Source organism: Astyanax mexicanus, chromosome 19 (assembly GCF_023375975.1).
Source record: "Astyanax mexicanus isolate ESR-SI-001 chromosome 19, AstMex3_surface, whole genome shotgun sequence".
NCBI classification, from domain to species: Eukaryota; Metazoa; Chordata; class Actinopteri; order Characiformes; family Acestrorhamphidae; genus Astyanax; species Astyanax mexicanus.
The window spans coordinates 29,238,513-29,266,108 of record NC_064426.1 but is presented as its reverse complement, the minus strand read 5'-3'; the positions used below and the strand labels follow the sequence as shown (position 1 = coordinate 29,266,108).

Below are 27,596 nucleotides of genomic sequence, written 5' to 3'. Positions count from 1 at the left end.
TAAAACAGAGTTAATGATACCAGGCAGGAATGTTCCTTTTGTATCATACAGCAAAAAAGCTGTACATCACATTGTGTGTACCATTCAAACATTTCAGGCCGGAATGCATACCGTAATTGTTTTTAAACATATGTTATATTTTTTAGCTATATTATATATTGTGTATATGACTCTCCTGTCTATTTAATGTATTTAAGGGGAATTGTCTCTGTGTTTGTGCACTGCTCTCTTGGTCAGGATTCTCGTGTAAAAGACGTTTTTAATCTCAGTGAGAATACCCTGGTTATATAAAGGGGAAGAAGAAAAAAAAAAAAGTACACAGAGTATTTGTGAGATGCCTTTATTATACTTCTTGAAATCCAGTGACACCGACACAGTACTGAGTCCTAAGCGCTACCTCTCCTTCTCACTGACTGGAGATCAACAAGGGAGAAAGTACCTTAATCCTGCTAATATCCTTAAATTAACCTCAGGGAAGAAATGGAGAGACAAGAAAAAAAGTGAATTGAAAGAGAAAATAATGGTAGAACAACCCATTCAACATTGCTCCTCTACAGACTCGCACAACATGCGCTCTGGAGCGGCTTTTAAAAAACACGCACCGGTAACTTCCGTACACTGATCGTAATGACAGAAAAACTAAACAAGCCATCTAAAACAGTCAGATTAACTCTCCCAGTGGTCCACAGTCCGGTCAGCTTACGCCACAGTCAACATCAGTTTCAATAGAAAACAAAAACAAAAAACAAATCAAAAGGCAGAAAACAACAAAACAACAGTCCTAATATATATATTTATATATTTATAACCTGGGAATGCCTGTTTAAATATGAGGGCTAATTTACTAGACACAGTTTATAAGGTTGGACTGCATTACTTCGTATACAAGGATCCTCCATTTAAAACCGAACAACATTATCCAAAGCCTATCTATTTTGTGTCTGCAAAAACCTGCACAAGATGTTATAATTACTAATCATGAATACAATCTGACTAAAAATCAAATCAATTCAGTTAAGAGTAAAAACTGGACCCTCTGTTCTGGGTTTTCCTGATTAATGTAAAATTATGAAAATCATGATCAGATTCTGCTAAGGTGGCTGAAGAAACGGAGCTTGGTCCAGCTGCTGATAGTTTAATCCTCCTCACTGCCGCTGGCAGAATGCTCCTATGAGAAGGAAAGAAAGAGAGAGAATAGAGATGATGATAATGATTTTACACATTAATTTCAATAGTGATAAGACAGAGTAGATAAGCCACATAATAATTCTGCAAAAATATCCTGAATTAGCCAGTTCAATACATACTTATGCATATTACATATAAAAGCAGAAGTGCCTGAGAATTGTTCTCTTTTTTTTATTAAAAAAGTAGTATTCCAGTTGTTAAGAGGGTAGACTATATTCTAATTAATGGTATCAGTGTCCTGGTACTGAACATCCCTCCAGCTTCTAATAGGAGTGCACTAAAAAAATAGCATTGAAAAAAGTTACCTTATTTTAGTAATTCAGTTCAAAATATGAAACTCATAATATAGATGTATTACACACAAAGTGGTCTAATTTAAGTGTTTCTTTTATTGTTAATAATTTTGGCTTACAGCCAATGAAAACCCAAAAGTCAGTGTCTCAGAAAATTAGAATATTATATAAGTCCCCTTGGTATTTTGGCACTGTGGGCAGTTTGCCAAGTCCTGCTGGAAAATGAAATCTAATAAAAGTTTTCAGCAGAGGAAAGCATGAAGTCCTGCAAGACTATTTTCATTGGACTTCATTGGATCAACGCCAGCAGATGACATGTCTCTTCAAACCATCACTGATCATCAGTACATTTTCAATTTCATTTCATTTCATTTCATTTAACAAATCAAGGGAGCAGAGTCTGGAGGAAGAATGGAGAGACACACAGTTCAAGCTGCTTGAGGTCTAGTGTGAAGTTTCTACAATCAGCGATTGTTTGGAGAGACGGCAGATGTCATCTGCTGGTGTTGATCCACTGTGTTATATTATCAAGTCTAAAGTCAGTGCAGTTTTGTTTTCCCACAAAATATTACAGCACTTCATGCTTCCCTCTGCTGACAACTTTTATAGAGATGTGGATTTCATTTTCCAGCAGGACGTGGCACACTGCCAAAAGTACCAATTGGTCTATATAATATTCTGAGGGTCTAAAAACTGATGTCCATGCGGCATTCGATTTTTTTTCCCCCTGTAAATTTCCAAAATTTACATTTTTTATCACTATTGGGTACGGAGTGCAGTAAAAGTACAAAAACTAGATTTTTTTTTTTAAAACAAAAATGGGAAACAGGGTCGAAATTGTATGCATTAGCCGTTTGTAAGAAAATGTGAGGTGATTTCAAACTACATCACAATATAAAAAGGAATGTTTTGTTTTTTGTGCTTATTATTGTTACATGCCAAAAAAAAAACACAACAGAAATGCAAATAAAAATATTCTCGTTTAATGAATTCCATTGAAAAGGTACCAAAAGTTTTACAGCATGTGATTTTCTGTGTTACCTCTTCCTGCTCCTCGTCACTGTCATCATCGCTGACCACGGGTTTGGGGCGTGAACCTCGCCCGGTGCGCCGCCTGCCTTTCCCGCTTTTCTCTGCCTTTTCCTTACGGCTCAGCTTGATCTTCACTTTTACGGAGCGCGCTGGAACACACACACAAAAAAACCCACTATTTTTTAACCATTCTATTTGTCCTAAACTCCCCTATTCACAATCCTACAGAGAGACAATGCTCACATTCAGACTCTGATCCTTCCTCTGCATCCTCCTCCTCTTCCTCACTCTCCTCGCCCTCACTTTCCTCCTCCTTCTCAATCTTTTGACGCACGCTGGTGAACACAGACTGCAGCACGATGGAGTCTTCATAGATCTAAAAAAAAAAAAAACAAATACAAATAATTTTGTAAGCTGTCAAACCACACAAAGAAAATCTGAATCTTGATAAACTTATTAGCACACAAGCTACATGACCACACTGCATCCTTCACTCAGTTGTGGAGGCTCTTACCAGTGATCCCTCCAGGTTGAAGGTTTGAGCGTTCTGGCAGAGCAGCATGACGTCCTTCTCCAGGTCATTCAGACTGCGATACTTATGACTCCTAATGCGCTCCTGAAAACAGACAAAATAAGTATTTATTAAACATTCATTATTGCTCATTATTTAGCATTTTTACTTTATAAATAACAGCTTCAAATCATTGTGACAATCCACTGACATGTAATAAGGAGAACAGCATTTCTCTCAGGCTTATGCAGGGTTCACACACTTTTTAATAAATACATTTCCATATTTTTTTCATGACTTTTCCATTAAAAAAATTCCAAGGAACATTTTTCATGACCATATGATATTTCATGACCAAAGCATCAGTGCAGACATGGACAATAAACCAAAAAAACAACTAAAACTATAAATCGCTTGCAAGAACTGTGTAACCCTGCCCTGTAATACAACTGTATTTTTTTGCACTATAAGGTGCACTGGAAGGTAAATTTTTAAAGTCAAACTAGACGAGCACTAGATGTTTAACTACACAGATTTCTCTCCCGAAAACTGTTTATTCAGGTGAGTAAAGCGCTTCTGTTTATCTACAGTAAGATTAGAGATTTCCACTAAGGCTAGGCAGACAGGGCTACACTGAGGAACCCTGAGTGTTCCAGTAACCCAGGGCGATATTAGCCAATGGTTTAGCCCACGAAGGCTACAGTCCGATATGCTCACCTCTGACTGGGAAAAGAGCTAGCGCGATTAGCAGGAAATGCTAATGCTGCTCCAGCAGTGCTAGTCAGTGTTAAAAGCAGGCTACAGGCTGATGATCCTCACATCTGAACAGCAATGCTAGCCGAGGTTAGCAAGATACAGTCCGATATACTCACCTCTAGGCGGAAAAAGAGATAGCACTTAGCAAGGTGAGCAGCTAATGCTAATACTGCTCCAGCCTTGAGTCTCTGTGTTGAAGAACTAAACTATAGAACTAAAATTATAATGATTCTCTTAAGTGGAGTGGATTTACTGATCCTTATTTAAAATTTATACATAAGGCGCACCAGATCATAAGGTGCACTGACGATCCTTTAAATTCTTTCATTTTTCCAAAAATTAAGTTAGTGTGTAAAATATGGTTATTGCCTCACTTCACACTTTGTGACAGTGCTGTATTTCTCAGCTTGTCCAGAAATGCATGTGTAAAGCATGTCTATTAGGTGTGGCTTAATTAAATCTCCTAGAGCAAGAAATGCAGATTCTCGCATAAGAGGGAAAAAACCCAAGACAAAACAAAAAACTAACCTCTTAGATAGCAGTAATTAGTATGTAATAGCTACTGTTCACAATGCAAAGCTGCAAGCATGAAATATAAATCCTACAGAAAGAGGATAGACAACATATTCACCAGAAAGAGACACTGCCCTCATTAAATATAAAATTTAGGAGAGTTCAGTTCGATGCGTTACCTTAATCTTGCGGAAGTCCACAGGTTTGCGAATGAGCTCGTAGTATTCAGGAAGTTCCTTGCGAGATGGAAGCTGAATGAAAACTTCGCTCAGCTGCCTTCCATTACTAACATAAAAAGAACATAACCAGATATACAGTTAGTGCACCAAATCAGCAGTCATTAAAATATATTATTTTACAAAACCTACTTTTAAGCAGTTTTACATGCACTAAAGAGCAGATGCCATTACTGATCCTGTAAAAACTCTCAAAGCTTACCCGTCTTTGTATTTTATGACGGCATCAACAATTTTCTTCATCTTCTTGGTGAGGGAGGAGGGGTTGGGGGAGAGTTTCTCGGCAGGAGGCCGTCCTCGTTTTTTCTGTTTCTTGCCGTCCTCATCTTTATCTCTGCTTCTTCCACCACTAGAGCTGGGAGTGGATGGACCCGGGAGGTCGAGGTCACGGTCCCGCTTCCTCTTCCGGGTCGTCTTCTTGTGCCGGACTTCCTCTTCGATCTCATCCAGCGTTCCCTCCTCTATGGCCTGATAGAGAAGAGGATGAAATGTACTGTGATTAAAAAATTTTGTGTCCAATAGATCATTTCATAATCATTAACACCACAACGTGTGCCAGGTCACAGATGGCATATTAAATTATACAGGTCATGCTTTTTTTTGCTTTCACATGATATATTAGTAATAAATCACTGTTCTTACTTTCAATGACATTTTAATAAGACAGATTAGATCTGCCCAAAATCAATTATTTTATTCTGATCTTGGATACAGATTACATTTTTAATATCATGACTAATTGGATCACTGACATCCAGTGGAATTCTTTAAAAAAAAAAAAGCTGACAGTCAGTAAGTCAGTTGCTCGATCCTGCCGCTTCGCGCTTTATAACACCAGGAAAATTAGACCGTTTCTGACGCAACAGGCCACCCAACTCCTGGTACAATCAGTCGTCATCTCACGCCTCGACTACTGCAATGCCCTGCTAACTGGCCTCCTGGCCTGCGTAGTAAAACCACTCCAAATGATCCAGAATGCAGCAGCACGTCTGGTCATCAACCAACCAAAACGGGCACATGTCACCCCGCTGCTCATTGAGCTCCACTGGCTACCAGTTGATGCTCGTATCAAATTCAAAACTCTTACTCTCTCCTACAAGGTGATGACAGAACAGGCTCCTTCCTACCTGCACTCACTCCTGAAGGCTTACGCTACCTCCAGGCCGCTGCGCTCCTCCAATGAATGTCGCCTCGCTTTACCAAACAAACATTCACACAAAGCAATCCAGACTGTTCTCATACAGAGTTCCCCAATGGTGGAACAAACTACCTTCCTCTATCAGATCAGGAGAATCTCTCACTATCTTTAAGAAACTCCTGAAGACAGAGCTCTTCAAAGAGCACTTACTCTCCTAACACCTCTAACAAACTCTAACTACTTCTAACCCCGTTTCCTTCTTCCCCTCCTTCACTTCTCTATCCCTTTATTTCCCTTTGACCTCCTTTAAGCCCTATATAAAATGGGTTATCTTAATTCTTATTACTTTTGTACTTCATTATTGTAAGTCGCTTTGGACAAAAGCATCTGCCAAATGTAATGTAATGTAATGGATATGTGGTGAATTAGGAACCACTCTGGTGACAAGGTGAAATTGCACAGAAAACTACAATTTGGAACTACATCTAATGCAGGTTAATAGAAATAAATTGCTGTGTGGAGTTCTGTGTAGTTCATTTACAGACCAGACAACCTTGAAAGATTTTTTTTATAAGAGAGAGAGAGAGAGAGAGAGAGAGAGAGCGCGCGCAAGTGAGAGAAAAAAAAAAAGAGAGCAGGTAAGAGAGAGAGAGAGAGAGAGAAAGCAGGTGAGGAGAGAGAGAGAGAGAGAGAGAGAGAGAGAGAGAGAGAGAGAGAGAGAGAGAGAGAGAGAGAGAGAGAGAGAGAGAGAGAGAGAGAGAGAGAGAGAGAGAGAGAGAGAGCAATTTGAAGGAAAATGAAGCGTGAATTAAAGTAGTGGATGGCTCGGTAGAAACTTGCAGGAATAGCATATTGTGCCAGGATACTGATATCATTAATATATAATCATGAATATTTTGTCCCTCTGAACCCAAAACCACTGCTGCTTTAATATTGCAATAAAACAAAAATAACCCAATTGTCGTAAAGCCCTCCATTCTAAACAACACATAAAAACTACTGCACACAAAATTCTACTTCACTTTCAAACTAACGAAAAAAACTTTCACCTTCAGCCACTGTTTCTCAGTGAGTGAGTCACTGTAGTCCACCTCCTTCCTCTGGCGGGAGCCACGACCAAACATCTTCTCCTCCTCTTCCTCACACGTCAGTCTCTCCACCTCCGCATCATCCTTCATAATCCATGTAGGAAGCTCATCTTCCTCCATGAGACGAGGCCTTCGCTTCGGGTTCCGTGCTTCCTCGCGGCGCCGGTCCAGATCCATGCGCTGATGAGAAGAAAAGACATTATCATCAAGACAACAGTCAACAGATGAAGAGCTTGAGAAAAGTGGAAAAAATGAAAACGTATGCATGTATTAATGATAAGAGTCTGCATACCATAAAGTGATCAAACTCCTCTTCACTTCTGGCAATCATCTGATTTACTGTTTCATCATCAGGTACCTCATCCTCCTCCTGAAATGAGAAAAGAAAGCAAAACAGACCATCAGACAAAACTGCTAATGTATATTCAGCTCTGGAAAAAAATAAGAGACCACTTTAAAATTATGAGTTACTTTCATTTTACCAAATTGAAAACCTCTGAAATATAATCAAGAGTAAGATTGATGAACAGAAGCCATCAAACCAAAGCGGAACTGCTTAAATTTTTCACCAGCAGTGGCATAAAGTTATCCAAAAGCAGTGTGTAAGACTGGTGGAGGAGAACATACCAAGATGCCTGAAAACTGATTAAAAACCAGGGTTTTTCCACCAAATACTGATTTCTGAACTCTTAAAACTTTATAAATATGAACTTGTTTTCTTTGCATTATTTGAGTTCTGAAAGCTCTGCATCTTTTTTTTTTTATTTCAGACATTTCTCATTTTCTGCAAATAAATGCTCTAAATGACAATATTTCTGTTTGGAATTTGGGAGAAATGTCTGCAGTTTATCGAATAAAACAGCAATGTTCATTTTACTCAAACATTTACCTATAAATAGCAAAATCAGAGAAACTGATTCAAAAACTGAAGTTGTTTGTTAATCTTTTTGAGAGCTTTATGTACATCATAAACTGCTTAGTAAGTTGCATGTATCTTACTGCTATATTTGAGAATTAAAAATAGAGATTTAAAGCAAATATTTTACCTCATCTTGCTCCTCGTGCTCCAGGATTGCCTGCAGGAAAGCTCTTCGCTCATGGCTAGAGGATTTCTGGTCAAACATGCCAGCCTGGATAACCTTCTGATCCACGTTGAGCTTGTACTTGGCAGCAGCCAGGATCTTCTCCTCCACGCTGTTAACGGTGCAGAGACGCAGCACTCGCACCTCGTTCTGCTGCCCGATACGGTGGGCACGATCCTGAGCCTGCAAGTCCTGTATAAAAAAAAAAAAAGGTAATATAGAGAAATTAGTCAGGAGAACTAGTCAGGAACTGATAACAAGAGACTGATAGCAGAGGTAGGTCTGACCTGATGAGGGTTCCAGTCGCTATCAAAAATGATTACGGTGTCGGCAGACTGCAGATTGAGACCCAGACCACCGGCTCTGGTACTCAACAAGAACACGAAGTACGAAGAGGCTGGGTCATTAAAGTTCTTCAGCAGCATACCACGGTCCTCAGCCTTAGTGGTTCCTGGAACAGAAAAAAAGAAGAAAAAACATTGTTTAGAGAGGTCAGGGTGTTTGATGACCACCCCCCCTAGTATTGGATGAAGCATAATTTTGGCAAGATGGCAGCATAAGCGACCAAAGAAACACTCAAGTACTTTCCTTGTTGCCAAGATGCATGGAAACATTGATTAAAAACCAGGTATTAATTTCTGAACTCTTGAAATTATATTAACTTGTATATATTTTTTTGCATTATTTGAGGGCTGAAAGCTCTGCATCTTTTGTGTTATTTCAGCCATTTCTCATTTTCAGCAAATAAATCCTCTAAATTACTATTTTTATTTGGAATTTGGGAGAAATGTTGTCTGTAGTTTATAGAATAAAACAAATGTTCATTTTACTCAAACATATCCTTATAAATAGCAAAAACAGAGAAACAGATTCAGAAACTAAAGTGGTCTCAATTTTTTCCAGATCTGTATATATTATTAGGAGAGAGAGTGCTGAAAAAGTAGTGTTCTCACCATCCAGACGAAGGTATTTGAAATTGCGGTATGCAAAGTAGTCCTCCATAATGGTCATAAGGGTCGTCATCTGACAGAAAAGTAGCACTTTGTGGTTTGTGGCTCGCAGTTTGGGCAGAATGCGGTCCAGCAGCTCAAACTTCCCTGAGGCACGATACAAATCAGGCCTGCACGGAAAGAGGGAAGCAAAGGGAAACATGAGTGAGCCTGAAGACAGAACAGAGAAGAGAGAAGAGAGGAGAGAAAGAAAACCAAGAGCTTCTTGTTTTCTAAGAACACTGTTAAAAGTACGTACCCCTGAACAATTCCTCCTGTGAAGCCCAAATGCTCAGAGAAGGACTCCTAAAAAACAACAACGAAGAGGTAAGAGAACGAAAAACTGATCTGATAAAAATAAGTTGGTCTGATCAGGGTTTTTGGGGAGATATTGGTCACTGATACGATTAAGGGCAGGGCTAAAAGCCACGCTAATCTTTTCAGGCAAGCATAGTAAACCATAGTTCTCCCACATGAGATACTTTGGATTTTTTTATATACATCTGAAAGGTGAAAGGTGAAAGAGCTAGCGCTGCGGCTACCAGCGAATGCTAATGCTGCTGCACCCAGCCTTAGTGCTGGAGAATCTTTACTGAAAACTCATATAACTCATATAATGCTGCACTTCAGCAGAGTGGCTTTACTGCTCCCTAAAACGTGACTGGTAGAATTCTTGCATAAGGCGCACCAGATTTTCAGGTGCACTGTCGATTTTTTGGAAATTTTTCAGTACGACTTAAAGTGCGAAAAATAGAGTACTATTGAAAATAATGACCTCAAGTGGGGTAGTTTCAGCCTAACACATATCTGCTGATTGGTATAGATGGGAAACACTCACATGGGGATTTACCAAGAAGCTGAGCAGAATAAGAAGCAGTTAATGGCTTTTGGAAGGCCTTCTCAAAAATATAAGACATGATCTATAATATATGAACTACACAAGTAAGCTTAAAATAAATAAATGCATATATCATTATGTAAAGAAAAAAAGGAAGACATACACCAGCTGTAGAGACACCATTACCTCAATGTGCTGGAACATGTATGGGTGGTTACAGATCTTCCTGAGTTGCATGATGGTATTCATCAGTGTCTTCGTGCCTCCTTTACCCTGTAATACATTATACAGAAAATTTTACACACATTAATAACTATTAATAACTTACATTCCCATTTATAGCCTAAAGCGCAAAATATGTAACACTGTGGGCCTGTAATCATTACCTTCTTGTCTTTCTCAGAGCCGTCAGTGAGCAGGACTCCTTTAGCCTGCATGTGCCGGTACAGTACTCTCTGCAGAGCCGACATGTCACACTTAATGACGTACTCCACCTGGAGACAGAGGAAAAATCACAGAAAACACAGATGAACCCCACCATATCACGGTACATGAGTAGGAATGGGACTTGCCATTCATTTTGTGCAACATATTGAGAATTGTATCTGTAGTGCATCTATCTGACAATAGAATCAGTGAACATTTGAATGGGTGCAACAGACCTTCTCAGGCAGCTGTGCCTCCACTTCCTTCTTGAGCCTCCTGAGCAGGAAGGGGCGGAGCACTTTGTGCAGACGGCGAATGATCAGAATGGTCTCTTCCTCATTCAGATCCACCTGCAGAATGGACAAAAGGATGAGGACAAGCGATGAGACTACAGCTTTAACAAAACACTACATTCAGCTGTAGAGGATCGAGGTTTACTAATACCATGTTACAGGTTCTAAAAATTCTGTGTGATATGTTTAAAACATATGCCTAGACTTACTAATTATTTACATATTTATATTGTAAATCACATTTATTGCAAATGTGGCTTACCTTTTCACCGGTCATGGCGAAGGGTGCATTGAACCATTGCTCAAAAGTGCTGCAGCTTTTGAAGATGGTGGGCAGCAGGAAGTTGAGCAGAGCCCACAGTTCAGGCAGCTTGTTTTGCAGGGGGGTCCCTGTGAGCAGCAGGCGTCTGGGGGCCAGGTAGTGTGTGTTGAGCACCTGAGTCAGTTTACAGTGATGATTCTTCATACGATGGCCCTCATCCACAATCATGTACTTCCAGCGGATCTGAGAAACACGAACAGCAAGAGATAAGTAAGCAGTCAATGTAGTACTGGGCGGTATGATCAAAAATGGATATCATGGTACTTTTCAAGATTCTGACAGTTTTACAGTATATGACCATTTTTATTATTAATACTTATTTTATATATAGTTATACATCGTTTTTTTTTTTTTGCATGACTGGGATTATGACTTATGACTGGGCTTTTTAAATATATTTGTGACTGTAGGTGTTAGGAGTGTTAGGTGTTAAATAGTATAGGGTTTACTAAACAATATGCCTTAAAAAGACATACGCCAAAACACTGCATCCTTTTTAAAACTAAAAAAAAAAAAAAAAAATCCATAAATACTATTAATGAACCTAAAATGTTTAAGTATTCATAAGAGATATTTCTCAAAAGCTCAATTGCAAAATTAAGACACAAGTTTAATATCAATTTAAAATGTTATTCTTGAAGCCATTAGAGGCATTACAGTATTAAAATCAGCCAAAATTCCCTTCAGTTCAGTGTGTATTAAAAATATCCTTCGAGCTTCAGTATTAAAATATTTAAAAGCTCTTGAAGCTTTTTTGCACCTCCAGAGTTTTACTGAGTTTACTGAGTTTGTCACTTGTGCTGAATAAATAATTCCGCACCCAGGACTGTTTCTGGGTTTGTTTGGGGGATTAGAGGAACTTTTACTTTTAAGCTGTGGATTGATTACACAGTAGTGAGCTGTACCAGATTTCTTCTTTGCCGATGCTATTCTACACTGTGCTCCGCAACAGCGAATAGGAAATTTAAAAGAATGTTTTAATTTCCTATTCGGTATACTGGTTCATCCCAGCCAAGCACTAAGTCAATGCAATGTTAAATGTAAATATATGCTCTAAAACCACAAAATTAATTATAGTTAGCAAAAGGCACAAAACTGCAAACGTTACATCCCTTATAACAGGGGTCGGCAATTAAGTTTGGCCGCGGGCCAGATTTTTTCCAAGCCATTACATGGCGGGCCACAAGCACTTGGCGGGGGGGGGGGGGATTGGCGGGCGCGGTGGCGGGAGGGCGCTCTTAAAATGACAAGCAGACATTCAAGTGGGCTGTTGTGGGTGAAATCTGTGGACTGACCATTGGGGCGCAATTAATGATATACCTGTTTGTTAAATAAAAAAAAAACAAATGAATAAAAAAAAAAATAACAGAATAAAGAAGCTAGCAGTTATCTAACAGCCCGTGGCTCTATCAAAAAATCTTTAATAAATTTTTCTGTTTTGGAAAATTAAGTTTCTAAATAAAGAGCATTTTTGAGACGGACAGTCCGATTTTTTTTTTCATTATAGTTCAACCTCACGGGCCAGATGTTTCTTGCTTGCGGGCCGCATCTGGCCCGCGGGCCGCCTATTGCCGACCTATGCCTTATAATAACAACAAATTTCCTACGGCTTGATGCAAATTGAAAAAAGAAAAAAAAAAAAAAAACAATTGGTGCACAAATATTTCAGGTATAAAATGCGGTACCTTGGCCAACACTTGCTTGTCTTTAATGATGTACTCATAAGTGGTAAGGAGCACATTGAATTTGCCACTGCGTAGAATAGGAAGAAAAGCACGGCGAGCAGCAGGAGAGCCCTGAGAAGAAAACAAAAAGAAAGTAAGTCACTGATGCTACTAGCAATTATTATCTGTAAACATATTTCCAGAGTTCACATCACTTTTATTTCAAAACCGCTTGAATTACCTTGTAGGAGACTTTAACCACAGATGGGGCCCACTTATCAAACTCCAACACCCAGTTTGAGAGTGTGCTGTGGGAAAAAAACAAACAAAAAAACACTGATGTTAGCTCAACAAGAAAAATTATCATATTTTCTAAACTGTACATTTAAGGAAAGAAATGTAGAGTTTAATGCCTCTAATAAAATATTCTCATTTAGAACTTTGAAAACCTAGAAACTAGACCCCACACATGTATCCAGCAGCTCAGGGCAGCATTATTTAGCTTCCATGAGATATATTAGTTCCTGCCCCATGGCACATAGATTACCAATGTAAATGAAAGGGAAAAATTTAATTAACTAAAAAGACAAAAAGAAACTTACGAGAGGGGTACAATGATAAGGAAAGGTCCATTGATGCGTTTGTACTCCATGAGGTAGGTAATTAGTGCAATGGTCTGGATGGTCTTCCCCAAGCCCATCTCATCAGCCAGAATGCCATTCAGATTATTGTTATACAGAGAGACCAGCCACTCCAGACCCTTAATCTATTACAGAGAGAGAAAGGAACAATAGTAAGTTAAGCAAATTTAATTATTTAGGCAGATTTATGTAAATCAAGTATTCAAAAGGGTTCATAAACGTGTGCGAGGGCGTTTCTACCTGGTACTGTTTGAGTGTTCCATTGACCATAAGAGTGGACTGCTTGTCCACGGTCTCAGTGACGGCGTGAGCTACGGAGTAGTAAGACTGCAGGCCCACCTCGAAGGCTGCAGAGCCATACTCATCATCAACGTCCTGCTTAGCGTGACTGCAAACACAAATTCAACAAAGAAACAGTTAACACCTTGGACGCAACCATGCAGAGGAATCTAGCCTTCATCTTTAACCTATTTGTGCAGTGAACAGACGCACATTTTTTCCCACACTATAAGGCGCACTTAAAATCCTTTAATTTCCCCAAAAACCGTCAGTGCGCCTTATGTATGAATTCTACCAGTCAGGTATTAAGGAGCAGTAAAGCAACTCTGCTGAAGCACAGCATTATAAAGGAGTTTCAATTTAGTTCTCCAGCTCTAAGGATGGAGCAGTATTGGCACTAGCCGCTAACTGCACTAAGCACTAGCTCTTTCACTGTTCAGAGTTGAGTATCATTAGCCTCTAGCTTGCTGCTAACCCCGGCTAGCACTGCTGGAGCAGTATTAGCATTAGCCACTAACCGTGCTAAGCAGAATAGAAGCACTTCAAAATCACACAAATTAACATTTTTCAGGAGAGAAATCTGTGTGGATTAGCCTCCAGCACTGGTTTAACCTGGAAACATTTATTTATTTATTTATTTATTCAGAATTACAGTTTTGTTTACTGAGGTGCATCACCCAGTGCGCCTTATAATCCGGTGTGCCATTTAGTGCAGAAAATACAGTTGGCGATACGGCAAATCACTGGATTTTTTTATTTATTTATTAATTTTGAGAAAATACTACTGCAAGAAAAGAAACCTAAAAAAATGTTACATTTCAAAGAAAATACTCACTCAATGATGTGGCGAGCATCCACCTCAGATACGTCCTCACTGTCTGGATCTGGTATTTTCTTCTTCTCCTCTGTGGCCACAGCCTGGGCAAGCTGCTGTTCCTCCTCTTCCTCCTGCAGAGGTGAGACGAAAAAAAAGTGTGAGCATAAATAGGAAGGATCATTAAAATAATGACTTTTTTTTACACTAGGAAAGCACAACGAAAAATATCAAGATGTTTTACACCTAAAAAGTGCAAGTGTGTATATAATAAAATCTCTCCCACAGCACTATTTATTAACACTACTACTACTACGCTTATTTTCCTGTGACCACGCCTGGCAATTATGTATTTAAAAAAAAATGTATTTAAAAAATATGTATTTAAAAAAAAAAAAAAAAAAAAAAAAAGCAATGCTTGGCTTGTGCATGATGTGTTTTCTAAATGAGTGATAAACAGAACAACAGTACCTCTTCCTCCTCTGATCCACTGTCTTCACTGTCAGAACGTGGAGCGACCTCATACCTACACAGCATTTAAATGAAATTAGAAGATGAACAGCACAGTAAATAAATAAATAAATAAACTAATAAACTAATTCTACAGACACTGCATTCAGTCCACAATAGGTTAGAAGATGATTATAAACTGTTGTTTAACTGTTAAGCAAAACATGATTACCTGACCCTCACAAACACAATGTACACTTTATTGATGTTGTATTACTTGCATACAAAGTAACACTGTACACACACTGTGTACACTGGTCCACACATACCCAGGGTTCATCTCCAGCCAGGTCTCCAACTGGCCAGCTTTAGGAGCATCCAAACCAGTCAGGATTTTGCCACTGTCCACATGAATCACTTTAACTGGAAGGTCACTCATCTGACTGGTCTCATCAAGAGCCTACACAGAACAAGGGGAAAAAATATATATGAGGGACACGAAGCAATGTTTTTCCCAAAATCACTTACTTATACTTAATGACAAATGAAAGTAGGAAAAAACTAAAATGAATCAAGCAGATTAAAAAAAATATACAAGCAACATTATTGCTGCCACTGCTTCATAATATTAGGAAACATCATGAAATAGCAATTACAAAACTTTGCAAAGAGTTAAAAATGATAAAGATAGACCCTAGTTATGGTTAAGTTAAAGGTAAAGTTATGGTTAAAAAAGCTAACTTATATATGGTTGCAAACAGCATCTGCCTCCAATATAAAGCCTGTTGATCATCAACAGCAGCTCTGATACCACAACATGCCATGCAGTATTTTGACAGTTCTATTTTAAATAAAGCCATTTTGAGAGCACATGTGAGTGAAATCTACACAATTCTAGAGAAATTAGTAGACAAACAAATGCTAAGCCTATGTTTCCCAAGCTAATTTTACTATCTTAGTCCTGGACAGCTAGTATTTTTCATCTGGAAAAAAAAGTAGTTCTTTGAAGTAAATTGATACCAAACATGATAACTGATGCTAAACACTTAATTTTATTTATTATATGCTAAAAAATTTAAAAATAAACTTGAAACTGGCATTTCAGCCACTGAAAGAAAATAAAAAAATAAATGGATGAAACACTGGACCAAGGGATATGGCATGCATAATGGGGATGTCATACATTTGTATGAATTTTACCTCTCCATCTGGACCCAATGCAAGAGCTCCACCCTCACCATTCTCTCCAGTCTTCTGAAACAAACAAAAAATTAAACAGTTAAAAAGTAGAAAAGATTGCAAACAAACAAACAAAAAAAAAATCAAAGAGTAACCAGTCTACTTTTGTATCTCAAATATTAAAATGCTACCTTCTTTTTCTTTTTCTTCTTCTTCTCCTTGAGCGCTTGCACTGCCTTGTGCGCACGCACAAGTTCGGTGAGGTTAGCCACGTACTCGTCCGTCTGCTGCAGCAGGTAGGCCAGACGCTTGTCCTTCTTCTGATCAATCAGCTTCCTGTAACCTTCTTCATCTTCAGCCTGTGAGAGAAACAGTGTTTTCCTCAATAAAAGCATATGAATCGAGACAGAAGCACTTCGATGCATTTTGTGTAGTTTTGTCTGAGTGTTTACTCACCATCAGCCTCCGCATACGTTCTTTCTCGATGCGCTCATTCTCCTTCTTCTGCTCCCGCTCCGTGTTGGCGTGGTAGGTGGCCACGGCTTTGGTAACTTTCTGAACCTTGCCTGTGATAGAACGATGGTACTCCTTGAAGTCCTTTGCATGCTGGAGGATACTATTCAGATATTCCTGGACAAGACAAAAAGAATAATAAATAAATAATATTCAGACTGGTTTTTTTTTTCTCCTCTTTAAATACTGAAACATATTATATTAGGGCTGGGTATCACTACTGATTTACAGAATCAAGTCGATTGGATTCAGCAGGTCCATTTAGGAGTATTACAGCTATTGTTAGAGGTTTTTATCAGATATGAAAGAGATTTTCAGAAAACTAATGTTGTAACATTAGTGCAAGGAACACTCAGCCTACCATTATTAAAATATTTGTAATAAAAATGTAAGTAATTTTTATTATATCATATTATAATTATATATATATATATATATATATATATATATATATATATATATATATATATATATATTTTTTTTTTTTTTTTTACATATTTTACTCTAAATGTTAATACCAAAGCATTTAAAAATGTAAAACTCAGGAGAAAATGCTAACTTGTTTGAGAGAGAAACAGAGAGAGATGAATTTACTAAAAATGAAACATCTTTTACTAGTCTAGCAGGCTATAAAAAACATGGAGCAAGAGAAAAATAAAACTGGTCCCCAACATAAACCTACCCTCTCTAAAGCTGCGTCATGTTTTGAAACTGCTGGTTAAATGCATTTAAGGTGGAAAGGGGTAACAGGAACTTGGAGAAAATGCTAATGATAACTTATCATTTGTTGCTTATTTGTTGTTGCTTAGCTAAACAGTGATATAAATTAACTTTAAAATGTGGTACATCTTGTATAAGAGCTCTAGCATGCTTTAGTAAGAATAGTGAAAACTTCTATTTTTTAATTTGCTTAATATTAGCTTCTCTAAACTTTTCTTGAAATTACTAACTGTCAGGGGTCAGCTGAACCAATCACAAACTATCTCAGATCCATTACAGGACAAACCTTGAGGTACCTAATGTTTCTCAAAGACAGATGCATCAAAATTTTAACAAATTCATGTTAAAAGTAACAGTTAATCCATGAATCTCTACACTGCTAAAACCTCAGACTCCTAATTGCATCTAATGACTTAACTCATTGTTGTAGAAACTGCAGGATCAGTACCTGATGTTTCTGGCGGCGCTTGCGTTCCTGTTCGATCTTCTGCTGCTTCTCCAGTTTCTCAGTAATGCGAGCCTCACGCAGGGACTGCCTCTTGCTGCGTTTGTAGGCCTTGGCGTTAAGCGCCGTCTCCAGGGCTGTGTCACGCCGCATACACACCACCACCTCCTGCCGGAGCTGCAAGAGAGAAACCGCCATACAGGTTTATATAACTGTAATCTGTAATCCACGGACAGACAAATATATTAGATAAATATTTCTCAGATTTCGGAGAAACGTATCCGCATCTATTGCTGATGAAGTGAATTATCCAACCTGTCTCTGGAAGTTGAGGAGCCTCAGTGCCTTGAGTTCAATTGTAGCTTTGGTCCTCAGGTCTCCTGCCAGAGAGCCCGGAATGTTCTCCAGCTCCTGGATGCGATGGGTTATACGTGCTTGCAGTCTGACAAAGAGAGCACAGGGAATCACCAAGGTTAAAACTAATTTTGTCAGTTTTGTGTGAAAAATGCCATTAATATACATGTATTCATTTTCAAAAGTTGTCCATAAAAGTCATAATTGGTACGAATAGGACTTTGCTTGATGCTTGGGCATTAACTTAAAAATTAGAGATGGACAATAAGGCCAAAATTCATATCACAATATATATTTTTCTTATTATCGATATAAACAGCCTACATAAGCCTAGATGGACTAGTTTTGCTGTTTGATACCATACAAGGGCATTAGGGCTGCACAACATTAAAAAAAATGTGCATTTTAAATGTTCTTTTTTCTGATTATATATAACGTGATTAGAGTTGCACGGTGTACCGAAGGTTCGATTCTTTTTCGATACTACGTCATCACAAACGATTCGGTTCTTTAGCGTTCGATGCTTTCGATACTGTATATAGCCCAGTCACTAGCTTCAAATGAGTCAAATTAGTAGGCGCGATTTGATTCAGTTCATAAGAAAACTGATTCACACCGCAGCAGTCGGTGTGGCAGGATTCAGATAAACTTAGTGTTCTGAACAAATGAATCGATTCACGCGCAAGCCAGCAGAGCAGCAGCGAGTGTAGAATGGCGATGGCTAAAATAACAGATGTCTCTCGTCCGCGACTTGTGGACAAAACGGGCGCGAGGAGTGAAGTGTGGGAAAATAGTCTGAGATGTAGGCATCTGTTTTTTTATTTATATTTTTATTTGTAAATAAAATAACGAAAATAACGAAAACTGAAAGTGAAACTAAACTACTTTATTTATTAGCGCTGTTTTCACTCCCGCAGTTGTACAGCGGGGGGTGTTGTGCCGATTCTGTCCGCGAAGCGGGAGTCGGATTCAGTAGCGGATTCGGCACAAGCGCGGCGGCACCTCGTGGCGGTGTTAGTTGTAAGCGCTCGCGCTAGCCGCAAAATACGACAGAAAACACTGAGGGAGCTGCAGACTTATGTGTGGGACTAGAATATGAGCACGAGGAGATAAAAGAGAACCTTTACCTGTGAGTAGCCGCGTTTGACCTGCAGCACTGTGTTTAGCTGTTCTTAAAAATCATTTTAATTAAATAATAGTTCTATGCTTCTATGTTACAGTGTTATTTAACATAATTCTGATCATATTTCGCTCATTCATTTAGCAGACAAGCACCCTGATCTCTACAAAGAGCTGAGAAGTCGACAGGTTTGTGGAGTTAGTCAAGATACACTCTGTCTGTAGCTTTACTAAGATTTACTAGCAACTGCCAATAAATCACGTTAACACGGAGAGGAGTGTGCAGGAGTTTTGTTTTGGACCCGTGGTTTTCTCTATTTCTCCATTATCCCATTGGCTGTGAAACATGAACTTAAGATGTTCACGTTTTCGCGTTTCCATCGCAAATCTGTGGTCAGGCACGTAGCCTGCTTGATCGTTACACTGAACATGGGCTTATTAAAAACGGTAAACGGTTGATTAATAAAACGGAGCAGTGAGTGTTAAAATGAACATAACATTGTAATGTTCTTCTGTCTCTTTATTTTCCTTATTCAGAACTTAACTTCTGCCCGCCCGTCAGGTTCACATAGTCAGGCTACCATTACCTCTGGTTTTAGTTTTTAGGAAGTGTTTAGATAATTATGTTATAGTTAAGGTTATAATAACGAAACTTGTTTTTTGTTCAAATGTTTCATTTTAGAATAAAAACGTTTGCACCGATTGTTCAGTGTTCAATCCAGTTCAGTCAAAAATAAACATTTTATGTTCAGATATTTTTATCGTTTTTTTTTTTCTTCCAAGTATCGTTTTGGTATCGAGAATCGTGATACTACAGTTGGTATCGGTATCGAAGTCAAAATTTTGGTATCGTGACAACCCTAAACGTGATATTAAAAAATGCAGGCCCATGCTGAGCACTGGAAAACAGCAAAACAACTGCCTAAATAATCAGCCCTTTAATCAATTATTTAAATGGCTTTTTAAAAGGTTAAATACTGAAAACATGAATTTAGTTGTAACTGGAAATATCTGTGCAAAACTGGACTAAGGTGCAAAGCTTTCGACAAGTGTTTACAAGCACATGCCCAACCATGTGGATGGAGGCCATGCGGTTACCTCGCGTTTACTTCTGTTATGGAAACATTTACATTTACTGTTTTATGAGAATCACTAATATACACACGTACATAGGCTTATACTTAGAAATCTTCATGGTTATGGAAATATCTTCTTATCTTCAATTACATTCAGCCAGATCCTTATTGAAGCTGGATTAAATTTAACTAAATACATCTAAATAACTTAGTGTTAATTATATAATTACAAAAGTATGCATTTTGGTGCAGTTAGTCCTCACCTGTACTCTCTCTCCTGCAGAATCTCTACAGGATCCAGGCCTCTAGGCTTCTGAATGGGTGTAATGCGGTTTTGTTTAGGGTGCAGCATCATGGTCGGAGGCTGAGCTGGTTGCCCAGGGGACTGGGTCTGAGGGGGCATGACCGGGGATGCAGCAGGAGGCACTGAGGGCGGGGCTGGAGATGGCCGACCAGTTGGCTGGGGAGGGATCAACTTCTGAGGAGCACTGGCTGGAGCAGCAGCATTCACCATGGGCCCTTGAATAGCAAGCAGAAACATAAGTCACATATTCTTTACCAGTGTTTTAAAACACATTCTTTGGATTACACTGGGTTCAACTGCAGATGGATTTGTTATAAGGCACAATATAAAAAGGTATTAAACAAAAAGTGATGCATCAAAATAACATTTAAATCAAAACACTTAATCGAATACTAAATTTAGTTTTTCACAGATTTTCATAAAATGTTGACAATCTTCTCCACTAAATAAATCAAATATATATGCTGTATATTTGCCTTGCTTTTTAAAATAAAATTAAATAACTAAACTACAATTTAAAAATATTTATTAAATACTTAAAACATATCAGTGCCAGTAAAGTACATTTACCTTAGAAGTGCTATTTCAGTCACAAATGTACTTTTACACTGCTACTGTAATTATATGTTTATCAGTGGTGCTATTCTAATCATAAATTTCCCTGAGCAGTGCTATTCTAGTTATAAAAAAAAAAAAACTCAGCTGTGTTTTTATAATCAAATAATTTTGCTACACTTTTCTATTCAAAATAAAATATTAATTGTTCAGTAAAAAGATTTTTTTTGGTACAACCCAGCTACCAGTCATTTCCTTTAGAAATATAGAGTAAGTAAGTAAATAAATAAATAAAAACATACCTTCAGGCCATGATTTGGGCGGTCCATTGGGGGGCTGACCCTGCATGCCTGGGGGTACACCGGAGGGTCCTGGTCCTGGAAGAGGCATTCCTGCAAGAGACGACCAATTCAGTCTATTAAGGCCAAAACATTCAATTCTTTCTATAAAAAAAAAACAACTTTGATCTGCATCCTAAATGTTCTAAATCCTCTTCTTTTCTATCATGACATTATACAACTTAATACAAAATAATCTTGAGAAAGCCAACCAGCAGATGTCACTAAACTTCAAATATCATAAAATATTCATAAAATCTATGTCATACCAACCTATAAAAATAACATTAAAGTTCCACACATTCTTACCATGAGGTCTGTTGTAGTTGGGGCCTGCTGGTCCAGGGACTCCAGGGACTCCAGGGCCTACAGGTCCCCCAGGGCCCACAGGACCTCCAGGGCCAGGAGGACCAGCTCCAGGCCCAGATGCTGGTGGCATGTTGGGCATGCCCTGCTGCATGCCCGGCATGGGCCGCTTACCCTGCACTGCCATCTGCAAGTGGTCAGGCAGAGCCTGCCCTCGAGCAAGCATCTTGTAGGCCATTATCTGTGCACGCAGTTGGTGGAGCTGGTTCTGGTTGAAGGGTGTGGGTCCTCCTGCACCCCCTGGTCCACCAGCACCTGGGGGTCCTCCACTGGGACCCGAGCCTGGGCCTGCTGGAGGGCCTCCACCACGATTCTGCTGGCCCATTGCCTGAGGATCATTGCCTTCCATGGGGACGCCACCAGGGCCTGAGGGCATCATGGGGCCAGAAGGAGGGCCGTTAGCTGGCACTGGACTAGGGGCATGTTCAGAACCACCTAAAGGAGAGGGATAACCTGCAGAATGATAAAAAAAGTTCAATAAATTGAGATAAATGACAATAAAAGGAGGAAATCATTTGATATAAGAGAAAAGACGCCAGATTAGCCCCTTTAAGATTTATTACAACATATACTTGCCTGTATCTATCTAAACTGCAAGTATTTGAGACTTAAATCACAATCCCACATTAACATTGCATACTAAACTAGTAGTAGTAAATTGTTCCTTTGTATAACGTGTATTAGTTTGTTTAATACAAGCCATGCCAACTAAACACACACACACACACACACATACCTTGTGAATGCGTATCCATGGGACTGGGTGGTGGTCCCATGCCACTGTGAGCACCTTGTCTCATGCCCATGCCCTTCATCTGGCCATAACGAGGGTCATCTGGCATGCCCTTCTCATGCATGCCTTCCATAGGCTTAAAAAGAATGACAGGGTATCAATTTCATGTTTATTTAGAAATGCACAAGAACAGACATGAGAATCTTCTTAAATACAATAAATAAAAAACTCATTAACAACAACAACAAAACAAACAAGTTCACTCTGTATTAGTCCACCGATTCATGAAAAGCCTGCACATTATATTTTATGATAAACTGCATGGTATACTGCAGAAGATTATCAAAGAATTAAGCTAATCTATTAGTGAAGACATGTTCTGTGTTACAAGTCTATTTCTTTAGCATTTTTTGTTTTTACTACTGGAAATGTTCAATAGTCTAAATGCATTCTTATCTTGCCACCACTGCTACAATCCTACATTTAGAGGAAACACTGCAATTTAATTAATATAACAAAATAAATTCATAGTTATTGTTCATTTATTCAGTTGAACACCAACAGTGCCTTTTTTCCCACTATTGTCAGAAAATTGTTCTGTCTGCTATATACTTAGTGCATCCTTAGTGCAAACCGAACCATTCCATTAATAATTCAATCTCATCTATATATATACTCACCTTGTGCATCTGATGCATGTTGTCCTGAGGATAACCAGAGGGTCCTTGAGGAGGTAGAGGGTGCCCTGCAGATGGTGGCCCTGGGCTAGGACCCATCATTCCATGAGCAGAGCCAGGAGAAGGCCCAGGACTAGGACCCAGCATGGCCCCTGGAGAGGGCCCAGGGCCTGGAGAAGGGCCGGGCCGTGGGGTCCCTCCCATGGGGGGGTCCGGAGTGGACATCTCTCAGCAGAGCCGGGAGAGGTGCGAGAAGAAAAGCGCTGTTGTGCATAGAAGAACAAAAACAATACATACAAAGAAAATGAATAATTCTGTTTCTGGTCTTACAGCAACAATAAATATAAAGACCAAGGACAAAAGTGTTAAAGTTAAAACTGTAAAAAAGTATTTTAGCATCTCCTTTGATCATATTTATACATTCATCAGCAGTTTTCATAGCTTTCAGTTGAGATATTATTAAGCATTATTAAAGAATGTTTAAGAAACTGAGCTGTTCTGCTTTAAAAAAAATTTACCAAGCGCCAAAATCAGCTTAGTGTTACTGGTTAAACCAGCCCAGGAAAACCTGCAGACAGCCCATCCAAAAACAATAACAATGGACGGCCCAATCATATTACTAATACTATAAAGAGACAAAACATTTCATATTTATTTTCCTCATGCTGCAGTGTAACGTTACAAAAAAACTCTTCTCCTTTTTCAGAGAGATCAGGCAGTCAGATTTCCACACAACATATTTAAGAATATGAGCCTAAATCATGATACAGTAACACAAATCAAGTAAAATATCCATTCAGTCATATAACCAATAGCTAACAATCTGCACTCATTACCTGCACTGACTAAGCCAATCTCATTAACTACATTAGGTACTAAAATAATGATTGGCAGGTGGGCGGTTTTGGACTGGCATCCACCTTATTCTTTTTCTATTACACACTTCTATAACCATGAAGATTTCTAAGTATAAGCCAATGTACGTGTGTGTATACTAGTGATTCTCGTAAAACTGGACATCCTTGAAGTTAAATTATTTTAGTAATTCCGTTCAAAATGTGAAACTAATCATAGATGTATTACACAGAGTGATCTTTTACGTGTTTAATTATTTTATTGTAGATGTTTATGGCTTACAGCCAATGAAACCCAAAAGTCAGTAATTGAGAAAATTAGAATATTATACAAAACCAATTGGTACTTTTGGCAGTGTAGGCTGTATGCCAAGTCCTGCTGGAAAATGAAATCTGCATCTACATAAATCAGAGGGAAGCATGAAGAGCTGTAAGATTTTCACACTGCACTGACTTTGGACTTGATATAACACAGTGGATCAACACCAGCAGACGAACATGGCTCTCCAAACAAACCATCACTGATCATCAGTAAACTTTGCATTTAATTTGGAAATCAAGGGACCAGATTCTGAAGGAAGCTGAGTGAAGACACACACAGTCCAAACTGCTTGAGGTCTATTGAGAAGTTTCCACAATCAGTGATGGTATTGATATAATACAGTAAAAAGGCTCTAATGTGCCGTATTACTCCTCTCAAAAATAATAGGAACTAGCAGAATTCTGGCAGAAGAATGAGGATTATAATTTATTTTTAAATGATTGACACCACTTCTGCAGTTGTATTTTGTTTTCTCAATGTAATGCATTTATATTTAAATTAATTTGTAGGAATAATTTGTTTTATTTTGTTTTTATAATTGTTTTTAATAAAGCGCCTCAAACATGCTCACTGTTTGTTCCAACAGGATTTGGAAAGAGGGAGTCTCTCATAGTGACAGTTTAAGAACGAGATTACTCAAGTCCACTGTTAAATATATACATTGTGTGAGAATAAGTACAGCTTTTTGCATTTTTTGGTTACAAAAAAAAAGGTATCGAAAAAAGTATCATTTGGATTTCGGTACCGAATTCAAAGCATCGAATTGGGGCCAGCTCTCAAAAATGTAATAACAAAAACAGAGACAGCAGCAGCAGAGCGACCTTGTGATACAAAGAACCACTTAACTAACTAAATGTATTAACTTACTATATGGCCTAGACGTCTACAATAAGATTCACTCCGGTGCTGAGGTGATTTGACAGAATAAAATAAAGAAACTAAAACTGTATTGTCCGAATAAACTGTTTTTCAAATAAGAAAAATAAATAAACCCGGTCTCCAGCGTTTACAGGTAGGCTAACAGGCTTAGCTAACCAAGCTAACTTATACAGTGGCCATTTAACCAGAGATGCTGCCGCTGCTGTGAGGCTGTTGCTAAGCTAATATAGCTTAGCATGCTAATATTAACTTTAAAAACATTATGAACCGAATTAACCGCGTTCCCTTTCACTTAAAAAGCCTAAACGCTATTAAATAAAATAGTACAAAACGGATACCAAGCTACGCTAGCTGTTTCTATATGATTTATTTGTATTTTTGTAGCGGCGTTACCAGCTTCCACTGGGCTATCAACACTAGCTAAGCTAACCAGCGTTAGCTCACGAGCCGGTGTTCTGCCGGTTTGTGCTACCCGACGATACGGCGCTACTTAGCTACTCTGCGCATGCACCGACACAAAGATTTTTTTTACTGTGTTTTTCACGGTTTTATATTACACCACTTTATCAAATCAGACCTCACTGTTTTAAATATGTTGTTTAGCTGTTTACAGAAATATAGAAGCCCACTTTTTTATTATTAAAGGAACTACTCAATTAAGAGACTAAGTCGTTATTTTGAGATAATAAGTCGTTACTTGAAGATGCGTCTTGCTTTTGGAATACACAGTGTCTCAAAATTATGACTTAGTATCTCTAAGAATAATGACGGGGTATCTCAAATTAGTGTGCTAGTATCTGAAAATAACGTCTAAACATCTAAAAACGACCTGGTATGAAAATAATGACACTGAATCTTAAAATATTATAGTATCTAAAGTAAATAGTATCTAAAAAAAAATACTTATAATTTCAGAATAATGACAGAGAAAAAACAAATATGGTCCAGATAGCAAAAGTATTTAAATCAATTCAGTTCATTTTTACATCTTTATTGAATTAAAATAGCATTAATCTTCGACGTCAGGATTAAATTATTTGTGAATACAATTATGACTTAATTTCAAATTAGAATTTCAAAATAATGACATTGGATCGTAAAATATTATGCGGCATCTCAAAATAATGACTTATAACTTAAGAATAATTCCATGATTGTACTTTGAGGGGACTCTGTTTTTTTTTTTTTTTTGATAAGACGCTTTTTAGCCCAATATCAAAGCTGTTTTATATTATTTAATCAACTTTATTTATAAATAATACACGCTGCGGCAACACGTATTGACAGGGTAGCACAAATCGACATAGCACCGGCAAGAGCGGTAGCTAGCTAACTAGTTATCTATTTTAGCTCAACAAAAGAGTAAACGTAGTTATGTGTGTTAGCTACTTTAGGGGAAACATACTTCAAGCATATTAAGAAAAAAAACTCATAAATAATGCATATAATGCAACTAAATTAGTGAGAAACAAACGGATTCTAGCAAATCCTCACTTCAGCCGGGTACTAAGGCTAAAATGGGCAAATCCAGATCCACAAAATTAAAACTCCACTCCACGATTTCCCTTCGACTGCCTGGGTGGATCGGCTGCAGCAGAACCAAAGACGCAATCGGGAGTTGGAGATCCTGGAGTGGAGTTTAACTTTCTGGACATGGATTTGCCAACATTAGGGGTTAGAGCTAGTACTGACAACAAGAAAGGAACTTTAACTGTATTTTTTGTTTAGTTTAGTTTTTACGAACCAGCCACTCAATTGGTGACATTTTCGATGAACAAACCTTTGTAAAAATAAATGGTGAATTGAAGAAACAACGTCAATAAACAAAGCTATAGCTAGAAACTATACTATTTATTACACAGCCGGCCACGCTCTCCTCCCCCATTTCTGTGTGTATGAACTGTAGGTTAGCTAGCTTCCTACCAACCAATCTATGATCAGTGAAAAAGATCAGCTCTGAAACAGCGTGGAAGCATCCCGTACTTTTTTTGTTTGATTAACTAAAGTCGACTGATCCAACCCGCCTTCCGTAGCTTTGGCTCAGTCCACCTTTAGAGTACCCTTTTTTCCCCTAAAATAATCCATTCATTCCCCTTGGTCGCCTCCATCGCAGAGGCTAAGCCTGTAAATGTCTGTAATAGTCGTTTTTAAATATCACAATCTGCACCGGTGACAAAATATTCCGTTTAACTCTAAGGTCACACATGTCTCCAGCGTTTGTACGCCCATTAAAAGCGTGAAAAGTACTTACATTATGTGCAATCAGCTTTCGCCGGTGAGCCAGTCCCCTGTTTTCTTCAGCTAAGCTATGCTAGCTAGCTAGAAACAAAGAGCAGCTCAGCCTGTTCCTCCTTTTTTTTCCCTCTCACCCCCTCCCTCCCTCCACCATCTGATGGCTGATTGTAGCGTTCAGCTCAGTAAGAACACTAACAGAGGCGCCATAAAGCGCTTCACTAGCGCCCCCTTCCCCCTGCAGGCCTGTGGGCAGGCACGCATGGGCTCCGCGCATGCGTAGAGGCATGTGCGCAGGGCGGAATGCAGGCAGGCTGTGAGCTGAGAGAGAGCACGTGGGGGGATGGGAGCTCGTGCAGTAACCTACCAGCTTCTAC

At 38.6% G+C, this 27,596-nt stretch overlaps 1 protein-coding gene across 2 annotated transcripts; it reads right to left on the bottom strand.

The window, feature by feature from the left end:
• Nucleotides 1–324: 324 nt before the first annotated feature.
• On the bottom strand, nt 325–27,374 carry smarca4a (SWI/SNF related, matrix associated, actin dependent regulator of chromatin, subfamily a, member 4a). 2 transcript variants are annotated; one of them, XM_049467884.1, is made up of 34 exons: nt 27,239–27,374; nt 22,936–23,195; nt 22,259–22,391; nt 21,466–21,975; nt 21,121–21,210; nt 20,223–20,478; nt 17,726–17,852; nt 17,414–17,587; nt 16,189–16,362; nt 15,924–16,091; nt 15,754–15,807; nt 14,883–15,013; nt 14,575–14,629; nt 14,125–14,237; nt 13,251–13,398; nt 12,972–13,135; nt 12,611–12,677; nt 12,391–12,501; nt 10,646–10,888; nt 10,327–10,440; nt 10,051–10,158; nt 9,851–9,937; nt 9,086–9,132; nt 8,791–8,957; nt 8,125–8,288; nt 7,802–8,029; nt 7,048–7,125; nt 6,717–6,935; nt 4,732–4,997; nt 4,473–4,578; nt 3,028–3,129; nt 2,757–2,889; nt 2,523–2,662; nt 325–1,168 (listed from the first exon to the last, which is right to left on the bottom strand). In XM_049467884.1, the coding sequence occupies exons 2-34, from the start codon at nt 23,155–23,157 to the stop codon at nt 1,136–1,138; spliced, it is 4,932 nt and encodes a 1,643-aa protein (XP_049323841.1). In that variant the 5' UTR covers nt 23,158–23,195; nt 27,239–27,374; the 3' UTR covers nt 325–1,135. The 2 variants fall into 2 exon arrangements, with proteins under 2 accessions (XP_049323841.1, XP_049323842.1); XM_049467885.1 differs by having other exon boundaries at nt 15,754–15,804.
• Nucleotides 27,375–27,596: the final 222 nt, after the last annotated feature.

Excerpts from the sequence above, each read along its gene's own strand:
- smarca4a (XM_049467884.1), bottom strand. The coding sequence starts at position 23,157 with ATGTCCACTCCGGACCCCCCCATGGGAGGGACCCCACGGCCCGGCCCT. Across the intron at positions 21,976-22,258 it reads CATGGATACGCATTCACAAG|GTTATCCCTCTCCTTTAGGT; the intron begins GTATGTGTGTGT and ends ATCATTCTGCAG. Across the intron at positions 8,289-8,790 it reads CAAATACCTTCGTCTGGATG|GAACCACTAAGGCTGAGGAC; the intron begins GTGAGAACACTA and ends TTTCTGTTCCAG.